Source organism: Artemia franciscana, chromosome 7 (assembly GCF_032884065.1).
Source record: "Artemia franciscana chromosome 7, ASM3288406v1, whole genome shotgun sequence".
NCBI classification, from domain to species: Eukaryota; Metazoa; Arthropoda; class Branchiopoda; order Anostraca; family Artemiidae; genus Artemia; species Artemia franciscana.
The window spans coordinates 16,611,101-16,625,847 of record NC_088869.1 but is presented as its reverse complement, the minus strand read 5'-3'; the positions used below and the strand labels follow the sequence as shown (position 1 = coordinate 16,625,847).

General features: G+C 34.0%; 1 protein-coding gene across 2 annotated transcripts in view; it reads left to right on the top strand.

The window, feature by feature from the left end:
* The window catches only part of LOC136028908 (F-box/WD repeat-containing protein 7-like), a 65,847-nt gene that overhangs the window by 28,820 nt on the left and 22,280 nt on the right, over positions 1-14,747 (top strand). For both annotated transcript variants that reach the window (XM_065706869.1, XM_065706870.1), the window contains exons 3-5: positions 2,085-2,260; positions 10,904-11,042; positions 12,448-12,594. In XM_065706869.1, coding sequence (XP_065562941.1) covers positions 2,085-2,260; positions 10,904-11,042; positions 12,448-12,594 — 462 coding nt within the window. The remainder of the gene's footprint in view (positions 1-2,084; positions 2,261-10,903; positions 11,043-12,447; positions 12,595-14,747) is intronic.

The window sequence follows — 14,747 nt, the reverse complement described above, 5'->3', positions numbered from 1 at the left end:
TCTTGTTGTTCGTGCTAAACCAATTCAAAACTGACTTAAGTCAAAATCTTTCAAATTTTACCCTGTCACAGCACATTGGATTAAAGTGAACTCTTAATTAGAGGATTATGGGTTCAGTCCCACTTGTGGCAAGGGATAAATACCACGGCCAAATGGTCACCAAACATAAATTAGTTCCTTGTTTATTGTATACGTACCTCTAAAATGCCTTCAAAATAAAAGTAACCGAATGCTCTAAAAAATAGAAAAAAATTAGTTGGATCACATTCAATGAAATGTTAAGCAAAAGCTATAGTGGGAGGGAAGGTGTGAAGAATTTCTTAGGAGTGGGCAAGAATAGAGGTTTTTGTATCAAGTATTTTACTAGAAAAAATAATGTATTTTCCCGAGTGTTGGCCTTTTTTCATAAAGTTAGCGAGAGAAGAGAAAGAGTAGAATGCAGTAATATTGGGGTAAACTGTATTTTGTAACTTAAACAATAATTAACTTTGTACTGAGCACTGAAATTTAGGCAATTATGCTGAAAAATTTCCTCCGTTTCTAGGTGGGGGAACATTTGAAAAAACACAGACTTATTTTATTCAAAACGTCGAGAACTGTGAGGTAAATCATCAAAACAGCTCTATGTCTCTGAAAACTCGATGGAAGGTACCAGTCTGAATCCCCCCTGTCCCTTACCTATGTGCATACTTCTATTTTAATTTTTTTATTATTTTGACTTTCAGAAGCCTCCTGTGTAACTCAACCCATTTTTTAGCCCTCGTCTAACTCTACCCCGTTCAAATTAACAGATGTTTAACTCAATCCTCTTGCAGCTCAACTCTCAGTCAACTCAACCCCTGGTTAACTCAACACTTTAAACTTCATTCAACGTGACCTTATTTATCTCAACCCTCATGCAATTCAATCCTAATTCACTTAGCTGGTTACTTGTGGGGGTAAATTTGCTGGGGTTGATTAGATCTAAAGAAAAAATTGCAATAAAATAAAGCAGTACCTTAGATTATTTATTTTAAATTTTCCCAGATATCATGGGCGTTTTTCTGACAATGCACCCATCCCCATCTCCTTCTTATGGTTCCATGGTCCTTGGATATATAAAAAAAAATCTAAAAGTAATTGCTAAAGCATTTTAATAAAAGTAATGGAATTGTTACTTTGTAATCGCGGCTTGTTTCTATTAATCACATCGCTATGTTTCCGTCTATTGGCACCACATTTTTAAATCTTTTCAAGCAACATTTTTATCCAACAATTATATTAAAATCTCTTGGTGAAATGCTTTTCAATGGGTCAAAAATTCGAGAAACACTGCTAACAAAGAATATATGACGCATCATGGATTGCAAAACAATGGAGAAATATGTTATCTAGGCTATATATGAGACCATACAGGGTGGAGGTGTGTATTTTCAGAAAAAAGTTTGTGGTATTTGGATAGAGCATAAAATAATGAATCTAATGGTACTACCTTGGCCGTATTAAAAGCTTTGACGCTTGTAGGCTCAAGCGTTTTGGTGAGAATTTTAGGGTTATTTCCGAAAATTCAGGGATAGTGGAAGTACTAAACGCAACGTAACTGATGAGCTAAAAATAATTAAAGAGAGGGGTGATACCGAACTCTCAGCTACCATTCTTGTGAGACATCTGACAGTTTACAAGTGGCCACGGTATTCCTGTGTTGTTTAAAAATCCCTTTTTTGTGAATAGGCTGCGTGGCAGCGGAGTGCCCCCGGCACTTGGACGCTAAATCATAGCAGTCCAGTTGGTCAAGAAAAAAATCGTTCAGTGATAATTTATTGCAACCTTGGTGTCGTGTGCCCCTAGGCCGGGCCTAGTGAGACACCCAGACCTGGGTACTACTTTTGTTTATTTAGGTTCTTCCATTTAAATGTGGTCAGCCAAAGTAAATTTACTGAAAGGTGTCTAGTGGATTGTAGGTTTTGTTGAACGGGAGTTGAATTGAAAAAGGGTTGGCTTAAATGAGTTGAATTGAACGGGGCTGGGTTCTACGCTTACCTTCCCAAATATTTGTTTTGAAGATGTATTGTTTATGTCATACTGACTTATCAAACATGTTTTAGCCACTGTGTGGTCCAGAACAGAATCATACAATATCATCCGTTGTCCAAGACAGACTACATTGTTATTGCATTCCTAATTGCCAGGATCCTCTTGCCTTCCTGCCTGCAAATGTTGTGGAAAAAATATTGTCTTTCCTTGACTGCAAGTCTCTTGCAAGATCTCAGGGAGTTTGCAGGTAAGAAATAGATATTCAGGGTTGCCAGCCGTTAAGAAAAATTACTAGATTATAGTGATGTTTTGGTTGATTATTTCCTTCAATAATCTATTAATTTTTGAGCTGATTTGGTGAGTTTTTTGTTTAGAAAATAATAAAAAAAATGACTAGAAATAGTTTTAAATCACTAGGGAGGGTAACCCTGATCCCAACTGTTAATACTAATTTAGCTAGCAGAAAAATAATTATTAATTAACAGTAATTTGTTGATAAAAATTCCTATTAAGGCCGTGATTAAGTGAACTGAAGGAACTCGAAAATCCCATGTTAAATTGAAAATTTATGTTTCAAAAGTACTCAAGTATTCATTGGCGGAAGATGCCGCTTTTAATATCAGGCCATAGCTTCTTGAAGATGCTACAAAATGTTTGAAAGGATTTTGCTCTATTTCCTCTAATTGCTTAGAAATCTTAAAAAATGTCTAGGTCTTTTTCACAAGTGTACTCGATAAAGGATATTACTTTTAGAACAAAATCGGTACTATCATGAGCAGAAGACAATAACCTGTAAGATGATTGGAACCATTTTCGATTTATTTTCCTGTTTTCTAACAGTCTCCTAGAATATTTTCAGCTACCTGAAATTTTTACAAGTCGGTTGCCAGAAAGAATCTTTTCAGATCGCCGATAATACCCCCCAGAGACCAAAATGACAAGCTGGTATAATCAGCTGCTTGTTAGTAGAGTGTGAAATTTTCATAAATTATTTCACTGCAATGAAGAAACCTAAAAAGGAGAAATAGTCAGGAGCCTTCAGTAAAGTTGTGCACACAAAGCCAAAATCATGGGGAGAATTAAATCAAAGTGAGGTATACATCTTAAAAGTGTTACCACACATAGACAGCGCCTTTGTAAAAAGTATTTGGAGCTTGGTAGATGTAAATATCAAAAAATACCTAATAATGCGGTACGGTGAAGAACTAGACAAGTCAAAAGATTTAGGTTAAGCGACAAACCTTGAGGCGGAGCAGAACCGTAGAACCGTAGCTTCCTCCCCGTTGCCCTACCGGGTCGTGACTGGTTGTAGAAACTTGGATTGCGACGTATTGAAGGATTGCCGGCTAGAGACTTAAGTTTGGAAGCACAGGTGAGGAGGAAAAAACCCGTAAAAATCATAGAACCTTAACGAAATATACACCACCAGATTCAGCGTATCAGAGAATCTTACTGTAGTTTCAAGCTCCTATCTACAATTAAACAAAAAAAAAAAGTTTTTTAAGTGAAAGTAAGGAGCGACATTAAAACTTAAAACAATCAGAAATTACTCCGTATATGAAAGGGGCTTTTCCTCCTCGACGCCCCGCTCTTTACGCTAAAGTTTTTTACTGTTTTAAAATGTAGAGTTAAGAGAAAGAGTCAAACTTTAGCGTAAAGAGCGGGGCGTTGAGGAGGAAAAGCCCCTTTCATATACGGAGTAATTTCTGTTCGTTTTAAGTTTTAATGTCGCTCCTTACTTTCATTTAAAAAAAACTCGTTTTTTTTTTTTTATTTCTGGACGTCTTTGAATTAATGCATGGTTTGATCTTGGCTCTCCACACATAAATAATTAAAACGAAATTTGCATATTAATTTTTTGGGGCTAAATGGCTTTTTCACAGTTTTAATCGAAAGATTTTGAGAAAAAAGGAGCGAGAGAGGAGACCTAGCTGCCCTCCTATTTTTTGATTACTTAAAAAGGCAGCTATAACTTTTAACTTTTTACGAACGTTTTCATAAGTAAAAAATATACGTAACTTACGAATTAAATTACGTAGCGAACTTCAATATTCGTATGTTTTTATTGCGTATATGAGGGGGCTCACCCATCGTCGATACCTCACTCTTGATATTAAAGCTTAAATTTTGTCCCAATTCCTTAAGAATGACCCCTGAATCACAAAGGCCGTAGAATCAATAGTTGAAATTACTAAAAATGCTTTAGCGTAAAGAGCGAGGTATTACGAGGAGGTAGACCCCTCAGATGCGTAATAATCTCTGTTCGTTTTAAGTTTTAATGCTGCTTCTTACTTTCAGTAGAAAAAAAACTTTTCATGTTTAGTTTTTTCATTGTTTTTTTTAAACAATGCTAGAAAATCCTGCGTCCCCTCCATTGAAAGTCTCTTCCCCCATGAGAAGTTTGTCCATGGAAAAATCCTCCTCGGTAACCCTCCCCCTCAAATATCCCCCCCCAAACCAAAAAAATCCCCCTGAAAACGTCTGTACACTTCTTAGTAACCATTACTATATGTACACACAGGTCAAAGATTGTAACTTGCTGCCCCTCCCACGGGGACTGCGGGGGAATAAGTCGTCCCCAAAGACATAGTTATTGGGTTTTTCGACTGTGGTGAATAAAATGGCTATCTCAGAATTTTGATCCGGTGAATTTGGGGGAAAATGACCGTGGGAGGGGGCCTAGGTGCCCTCCAATTTTTTGGTCACTTAAACAGGGTATTAGAAATTATCATTTCCGTTAGAATGAGCCCTTTCGCGACTTTATGGGACCACTGAGTCGATACTATCACCCCTGGGGAAAAAAAAACAACAAATAAACACGCATCCGTGATTTGTCTTCTGGCGAAAAATGCGAAATTCCACGTTTTTATAGATTGGGGATTGAGACTTCCACAAAAGGTTCTCTGATACGCTGAATCTGATGTGTGATTTTTGTTAAGATCGTATAACTTTAGGGGGTGTTTCCCCCTATTTTCTAAAATGAGGCAAATTTTTTCAGGCTCGTAACTTTTGATGGGTAAGACTAATCTTGATGAAACTTATATATTTAAAACCAGTATTAAAATGCAATTCTGTTGATTAAACTATTGGTATCAAAATTCCATTTTTTTAGAGTTTTGGTTACTATTGAGCCTGGTCGCTCCTTACTACAGCTCGTTACCACGAACTGTTTAAAAATGTGGAATTTTTTGTTTTTTGTCAGAAGGCAGATCACGGATGCGTGTTTATTTGTTGTTTTTTTTTGTTTTGTTTTTTCAGGGGTGATCGTATCGATCCAGTGGTCCTAGAATATTGCGAGAGGGTTCATTCTAACGGAAATGGAAAGTTCTAGTGCCCTTTTTAATTGACCAAAAAAATCGGAGGGCACCTAGGCCCCAGTCGCACGCTAATTATTTTCCCAAAGTCACCGGATCAAAATCCTTAGATAGCCATTTTATTCAGCGTAGTTGAAAATCCTTACAACTATGCCTTTTGGGATGACCTACTCCCCCACAGTCCCCGTGGGAGGGGCTACAAGTTACTAACACTGACCAGTGTTTACATATAGTAATGGTTATTGGGAAGTGTACAGACTTTTTCTGGGGCGTTTTCATTTGGTTGGGGGCAGGGGTTGAGAAGAGGGGGATATGTCGGGGGAACTTTTCATGGATGAATTTGTCATGGGGGAAGAAAATTTCCATGAAGGGAGCGCAGGATTTTCTAGCATTATTTAAAAAAACAATGAAAAAATAAATATGACAAAGTTTTTCAACTGAAAGGAACAGAATATTCCTGTTATTATTTTCCTGTAAATATTAATTCCTGTAAATATTCCAGAATAATTTCTGTTAAAAGGAACAGAAATTATTACGCATATGAGGGGCTCTCTTCCTTCTAATACCTCGCTCTTTACGCTAAAGTATTTTTAGAAATTTCAACTATTTATTCTACGCCTTTTGTTATTCAGGGGTCATTCTTAAGAAACTGGGACAAAATTTAAGCTTTAGCGTGAAGAGTGAGGTACTGACGAGGGGGTGAACCCCCTCAGATATGTAATAAAAATATGAGAATACAGAAGTTTCTTTACGTAAGCTAATTTTTAAGTTGCCTATATCTTTAGCTAATAAAATTTATTTTTACTAATAATTTTACTAATAAGAACACTCATAAAAAAATAAAAGTTCTAGTTGCCTTTTTAAGTAACCGAAAAATCAGAGGGCAACTAGACCTCCATCCGCGCTTCTTTTTTTTCCTCAAGATCATTCGATCAAAACTATGAGAAAACCATTTAGCCAAAAAAAAAATAAATACGCAAATTTTGTTTTAATTATTCATCTGTGGAGAGCATAAATCAAAACATGCATTGATTCGAAAACGTTCAGAAATTAAATTAAATAAAAACAAGTGTTTTTTAACTTAAAGTAAGGAGTGACATTAAAACATAAAACGAACAGAAATTACTTCAAAATGAAAGGGGCTGTTTTCTCATCAGCGCCCCGCTCTTCACGCTAAAGTCCGACTCTTTCTCTTAACTCTATTTTTAAAACAGTAAAAAACTTTAACGTAAAGAGCAGGGCGTTCACGAGGAAGCAGTCCCTTTCATATACGAAGTAATTTCTGTTCGTTTTAAGTTTTAATATCACTCCTTACTTTCAGTTATTTTTTTTTCAATTCAATTCGTAAGAAAACTTTGGTTTTCTGAGAATCCTCGAAGAATTCTTTCAACTAAGCTTGGTGTTTAGTTTCGAATTAATCAACTGAGTTATTTTAATTAGCCTATTCCTAGGAAAAAAAGTGGAAAAAACAATAAATTTTCAAATGCACTCTGTGCATGCCGTCCCAGTTTTATATTAAATAAAAAAAAAAAAAAATTTTTTAGCTGAAAGTAAAGAGCGACATTAAAACTTAAAACGAACAGAAATTACTCCGTATATAAAATGGTTTGTCCCCTCCGCAATGCCTCGCTCTTTACGCTAAAGCTTTTAATTGTTTTAAGAAGCAGAATTGTGGCAAAGAGTCAAGTTTTTAATTGTTTTAAAAAGTAGAATTGTGACAAAGAATCAAACTTTAGCGTAAAGAGCGAGGGATTACGGAGGGACAAACCATTTTATATACGGAGTAATTTCTGTTCGTTTTCAGTTTTAATGTCGCTCCTTACTTTCAACTAAAAAAATTATTTTTTTTTTTATTTAATTTCTGAACGTTTTTGAATTAATGCATGTTTGGTTTTGGCTCTCCGCACATAAATTATTAAAATGAAATTTGTATATTAATTCTTTTTTTGGCTAAATGGCTTTCTCTTAGTTTTGATCAGACGATTTTGAGAAATAAGGGGTGGAGAAGGAGGCCTAGTTGCCCTCCAATTTTTCGGTTGCTTAAAAAGGCAACTAGAACTTTTAATTTTTAACGAACGTTTTTATTAGTAAAAATTATACGTAACGTAACAAACTTTCATAATCTTATATTTTTATTATGTATACAAGAGGGTTTGTATCCTCGTTAATACCTCGCTCTTTACACTAAATCTTAAGTTTTGTCCCAATTCTTTAAGAATGACCCCTGAATCAGAAAGGCCGTAAAATAAATAGTTGAAATTACTAAAAATACTTTAGCATAAAGAGCGAGGTATTTATCTCCTCCTAAATACCTCGCTCTTTATGCTAAAGTATTTTTAGAACCCCTCGTATGCGTTATAATCTCTGTTCGTTTTAAGTTTCAATGCTACTCCTTCCTTTCATTTGAAAAAACGTTTTCATGTTTATTTTTCATTGTTTTCTTATAGTAATGCTAGAAAATCATGCGCCCTTTTCCTTGAATTTTTCTTCCCCCATGACAGATTCCTCCAAGGAAAGATCCTCCAACATAGCCCCCTCCCCTCAGCCCCACCCCCCCCAAACAAAATAAAATCCCCCTGAAAACGTCTGTACACTTCCCAATAACCATTACTATATGTAAACACTGGTCATAGTTTGTAACTTGCAGCCCCTCCCCCAGGGATTGTGGGGGAGTAAATCATCTCCAAATACATAGTTATTATGGTTTTCGACTATGTTGAACAAAATGGCTATCTCAAAATTTTGATCCGTTGACAATGGGAAACAAATGAGCGTGGGAGGGGGCCTAGATGCCCTGCAATTTTTTTGGTCACTTAAAAAGGGCACTAGAACTTTTCATTTCCGTTATAATGAGCCCTCTTGCGACATTCTAGGACCACTCGGTCGATACGATGACCCCTGGGGAAAAAAAAAAAAAAAAAAAACAAATAAACACGCACCCGTGATTTGTCTTCTGGCAAAAAATACAAAATTCCACATTTTTGTAGATAGGAGCTTGAAACTTCTACAGTAGGGTTCTCTGATACGCTGAATCTGATGGTGTGATTTTCGTTAAGATTCTATGACTTTTAGGGGGTGTTTCCCCCTATTTTCTTAAATAAGGCAAATTTTCTCTGGCTCGTAACTTTTGATGGGTAAGACTAAACTTGATGAAACTTATATATTTAAAATCAGCATTAAAATGCAATTCTTTTGGTGTAGCTATTGACATCAAAATTCAATTTTTTAGAGTTTTGGTTACTATTAAGCCGGGTCGCTCCTTACACAGTTCGTTACCACGAACTGTTTGATACATGGGCATTTTGTATTTGAGAATGATAGTGCTCTTTTTCTCATTTTCTCTTCTCCCTTGGTCGGTAACCAAGCTTTGCAAGACCCAGCCAAATATATTACTATTCCTCGGCTGAAGCATCTCACCAAAGGAAGCTGTCTATCAAAACCTCTCACAAGACTTGATAATTGGTACTATTTGAAGTTTTGACATTCGACGGTCTCTAGAGAATTAAAAGACAGAAGACTAACCTAACTTCAATTTTGAAGCTCGATGTTTTCAAGTTCACTTAATCACGGCCTTAAATGGGCACGAAGTTTGAAAAGCGGACCTTCAAATATAAACAAAGGTGTTAAGGAATATTTCAAACTTCAAGACTAGCTTAAGAAAATAACAACATAAAATGTGAAAAATTAAAGTCCTCCACAGATATTTTAGGTAGGTAATCGGATCAGCCAAGTTTCTTGATTACTAAGGTCTCTCTGGCGGCCCTGAGGTGTATTACTACAGCATGATTTGATCTCTGGATTCTGTATTACTCAACATATATTTATTGCTTTTTTTTGAATTTTTTAATTTTTTGCTCATAATCTATCAATAATTTTCACTAATATTGACTCAAATTGTTCGAGAGAATTACTTACAATTCTTAATAGCCTTTTAATGTAAGCTTTCAGAAACAAAATTAGTAGTAAAATGACATAAATGGATTTATTTCATGATAGTATCTGCCTAATATATTTTTATCTACTGGTACACGTACTGCTCGCCAGGGTTGTCAAATCTTTTATGCAGAATAAATGTTTAACATTGATCCAGAAATACTAATGAAATTGAGGGTATCTCCCAGGTATCAATACCTGATTTTCATTTCAGTGAAAGTTTAAAACCAAATTGTCCAAAACACAAATTGGATTCTCCACAAAAATTATTTTTAAATAGAAAAATTCCAGAAGGTAGATATGATCTATTGATCTCTAGATATTAACACTAGCCATGCTGTGGACAAAAAAAAATCCAATTGAAGAACGTATTTTTAAAGGTTAATAGATGCATATTAAACAATGCTGCAATGTAAACCACCAGTTATTTTTTTCCATTTTTATTATTGCTGTCCATAATTGCAGCTTATTGTTGTTAAAAAAATTCAATTTTTTCAGTTAAAAAAAATCTTCCTCTTTTACCTATTTTAGGTCATGGTGTGTATCATGCCTTTTGTAACATATTCTATGTCATATTTAAGTCTGAAACGTTAGAAAGTGCTGAGTGTTAGGAAAAGAATACCTTGAATTTCAAACCCAAATTTTTGCTAATTTTCCGAAAAGTCGTTTGTTGTAATCACAAATAAACGATAGAAATGCAATTGAGCAGCATTCACAAGTATGTAAAATTCGATTTTAAGGTTGGGTTAAAAAGGGACTTATTGCCGTTTATTATTTTTTGCCATTTTTATTACTGCTGTCCATCATTGCAGTTTACTATTTTTTGCCCTTTTTATTACTGCTGTCCATTATTGTAGTTTATTATTTTATGCCTTGGGAGGGGACCTAGCTCCCAACCAATCCTTCTGGTCATTTAAAAAGGGCACTAGAACTTTTAATTTTTCTCGAATAAGCCCTCTCCTGATGTTCTGGCACCGTTGGTTCGATACAATAACCGCTAGAAAAAAAACTCATAAACAGGCATGCGTGTCTTTCTTCTGGCAAAAAATAAAAAAAAGCTCCGCATGCAGAAGTATGTAAAATTTAATTTAATGTAAAGAACAAGACATTGAGTAATTTGTCCTACGTGATAAGACCCAATACACTTCTTTGGATGATAGCTTCCGAATCTGAGATTGTTCAGAGTTGTACGATTTGAACACGAAAAAATTTCAAAAAACATTAAAAAAAGCTGAATAAAATGTTTTAAAAAATTAAGATAAGATTTGTTATGAAAATATTGAAACATTTTGAACTTTTGACTGGCTTAGGAAAGAACTCGAAGTTTATAACTTCCTTGAAGTCTCTTCAAAAAAACCTCTGATATGCTTATGGATTTTATGGCTCAATGCGGCTAAAAATAGCTGAGTGCGAAGCAGCTATTTACCAATAATTCGATAAAATAGTTTCTTCTAGACAAGTATAGGATGCATATTGTCCACTGGTTATAACTTTTCAATCTGTTCAAAATTCAGTTTTGTTGTTATGATTATAAGTTGTTAATTTAAATTATATGCTAAATTTGTAATTAAATTGGAATTACTATATTAATATTACGAAGTTTCTAATTACAGTCATATACAATCAGGGGAATATTTTTACAGGTTATGGCGAAGTATGGCATCTAACGACAAGATCTGGCAGCGTTTAGCTTTAAGCAGTACTTGGCCATTCTCGAAAACAGGTCATGAACGCCAAATGCGTTCTCATCGAAAGGAAGATGGGTCTGTCGACTGGAAGAGAGTAAATCTATTTCGCCTTGCTTTTTTTATATTTATTTCATAAGGCAATTAAAAAATTAGTTCGTAGAGCCGAGCCTTTTTTATTTTATTTTTTTTATAAGATAAAATACAAAAATTAAATACAGTGCCATCTATTTCAAAGTTAGTAAATAATTGGCACTGTTTCTGTTTTTCAGGAAATTAAATTAAAAAAGCAAATTTTATTTACTGCCTGTAACGAGCAAAATTAAAACATAATACGAACAGAAATTTACCCGTATATGAAAGGGGCTGCTACTTCGTCAACGCCTCGCTCTTTACGCTAAGGGTCGACTCTTTCTCACAACTCTATTTTTTAAAACAATAAAAAACTTTAAAAATAATAAAACTTACAGGCTCATAAATTTGATGGGTACGGCTAAACCTGCTGAAACTTATATATTTAAAATCAGCATAAAAATGCAATTCTTTTGATGTTACTATTGGTATCAAAATTCCGTTTTTTAGGGTTTTGGTTACTATTGAGCCGGGTCGCTCCTGGATGAAAAAAGAAAAGAAAAAAAAACGGATCAGAAACAGAACCGTCAAAAACAGGCGACCTGTTTCTCCTTTCTGATCTGTTTTTTGGAATAACAGAAAATTGGAAACAAGAAAGGTTAAGAAAAATAAGAAAGGTTTAGAAAAACAGAAAGGTTAGACAAAAAGAGAAACAGACGTAAAAGCAGAAACAGTGCTGATGCTTAGTCATGAATTATAGTTTTTTGATTTCAAAGCCCTGGTTTTTGATCGCCTTTGAATTTATCTAGCTTGAGGGTAAAGTTTGGGCATTATTTCTTGTTTTAGACACATCCTTTGAGGGTATATTCTTATGGATGTCAATGTTTGTTTGTGCTGAAAAAAGGTTTGTGTGTGTAAAACGGTTTGTGTCTGCTGTATTTTGATATTTACATCTTGCTTTTAAATTAAACAAGCAATTACGTAACTAAATTAAATGAAGCTTTTAGTAAATATATTCATTCATTATTAAGCAGAATCAATTCTAGGAAATTAAAACAGAAAACAAATTGCTAGGTGCAAGCCGAAACCTTGAAGCAATTTAAATTGAAGTAATTAAATTGTAAATTTAATTGAAGTAAATTAATGCGCAGTAATTTAAAATGTCAAATGAAGTGGCGCTTATTAATCAATTGCAAAATGAAACAAACGTACACAGACAATCTTTCAAGGGGGAGGGGGAGATCAAGGCTTCTAAAAGGTAGGCCAGCTCTTAAAATAAAGTGCATAAAACGTGGAAACAAATTGAAACAGACTGTGAAAATTTGGAGGAAGACGCTTGGCCGGAATGTCCTTCTACGTACTCCCCTATCCAAGTTAGGATCGACTACAAGTTGTCAATACAAGCGTCATATAGAATTATTCCCTTATAGGTATTTGTTGAGAGGTATAAATTACAAAGAAATTGGAGGCGAGGATATTGTCACGTTCGTACTTTTGAAGGACACACTCAGGCCATTACATGCATTCAATTTGATGGATCTCGTATTGTTAGTGGATCTCATGACAAAACTATTCGGGTACGTCTTTTCTCCTTAACTGTCGTTCTTTTCCTTTTATATGTAAAGCCTTATTTGAAGTCATCTAGCTTATTAGTTCATTTAGCTTGAGTTGAGGAGACCAAAAATGTGTATATTAGTTCAATATCTTAAAGAATCACATTAACCTGGTATCCTAAATAAAGAAACAAAATTAAGCAAAGAATTCGCCAAAAAAATTATTTGGGATGGATGAAGTTTCAGATTTTTTTTTTTTCAGAGAAGTATTATGTTTTTCCAAATATTAGAAAACTGTTGCACTTGTTGTGTTGAGGAAAGTGTTATTTTTTTCAAAATATTAAATAAAAATCAGTACTTATAGGTTGATGGGGGGTATTCTTAGGAACATAACAATAATTTAGGATGTACTCTGGGAGTAAGCAAAAAGATATATTTAAAATACTACCAATTGGAATCGATTTGATGACAGACTGGCTCTTTGGTAGATTTTGGGTTGGTTTTGACTGATTTTCCTTAATGTCAGAGAGTCAAGTAAGGGTATGCAATCAATAGAGTGTATATTTGTAACAGTATCAACAAAAGAAGTAGTTCTTTCCTTTTTAAGGTTTTTCTTCCAAAAAATTTATTTGGTTTATTGTATTACATTTTTTTTCTCTTATCTTGATAAATGCTTTTCAGTACTTAAGATCTTGATTGAATAAATATCAATATTTTGAGGACACGATTTTAATTTAGGAAGCTGTTTATCCTAAGCAGTAAGATATATATGATGAATGTAATTAGTTAATATAATTAGTCGGTATAAACAAATATATAATTAAGACAACTTTGTAAACCACATTGGCCTGCCACCACAAAAACAAAAGAGAAGCAGAGTCATTTGTCTTGATTCTAATTGAGAACATCGTTAGTTGTTTGATTTTGGAATGGTTGACCTTTTTTATTTGGGTTTATTGTTTCATATTTTTTTTTTTTTTTTTATTCCGCGTTGATAGCTTTTTAATTCTTCCAATTTTGGTTTTGTTTCATTTTAACATCCACTTTTTTTGTTTTTTTATCTATTTTATTCTCTTTTTTTTTGTTTAAATCGTTTCTATTGTGACTCAGAATATGTGAACAAGATTTTTTTTGGGCGGGGGGACTTTTCATAATATTGCTAAGGAAAATAAGCACCCGTCTTCTTGAAATATTCGTTTTTGTTCCTTCCAGTATTTTCCTTGACCTTATGAAACCTCATTTTCGCTTTTCTTCTCTCTTTTTTTATAATGTATAATAATGTTATTATATGTTATAATATAATATAATTTGCGTATTGTAAAATTTATAATAAACTAATATTTGTAATGTTTTATATAATAATGTAATTAATATGAATAATTTAATATTAGCAATAACATATATAGTATAATTTGTGGCTCTGACGCCCAAAGGTTGTATGACATTTTCATATTCCCGAGATAATTGTCAAAAACCGGGAGGTATACTTTTCATAAAGAGACGATGAGCAGGGTAGTTTCACTTACGAGGATTAAAATGGGATTGGACATAGTGTTAGTATTATGCCTAAAAGACGTATCTGACATTTTCAAACTCCTGAAATAATTGCCCAAAATTGTTTATTATGTTGTTTGAAAACGGAAGATGATGTGTGCGAAGTATGTCTAATTACATTTCAATCCTCATCGTCTACATTGTACTGCCGATTTTTCCTTTGAGAACAGCTTATTAAATAGTTATCCGCAATTAATTCAGACGTGGGAAAATATCAGGTACGACCTCTAGGCGTAACATGGTCGATAGATAAATATTTACTACGGGAAAGCCACATAATATAAGATAGTAATATATTTTTTTTCACATGAATGCACAATTTAAAACCTATTGCCCTACTGATTGCCTTGTTGAGAACAACTTGGATAATAGTTTTTAACAGTTATTTGAGAAGTTTGGAAATGTCGCATGTGATTTTTGGACGTGACATAGACGAAATGATAATTCAATAAGGCTAATAAGATAAGCATAAAATGAGATAATGTACAATATTAATATGCAAAGATTTGTACAGTAAAAGTGTACATGCAACATTAAGCTATGTTTAAATTGCTCAATGTATACTAAATGATAACTTTGAGTTTACCATTTCGATGAAAAACCAAAAACCGTAGTCACAGGGC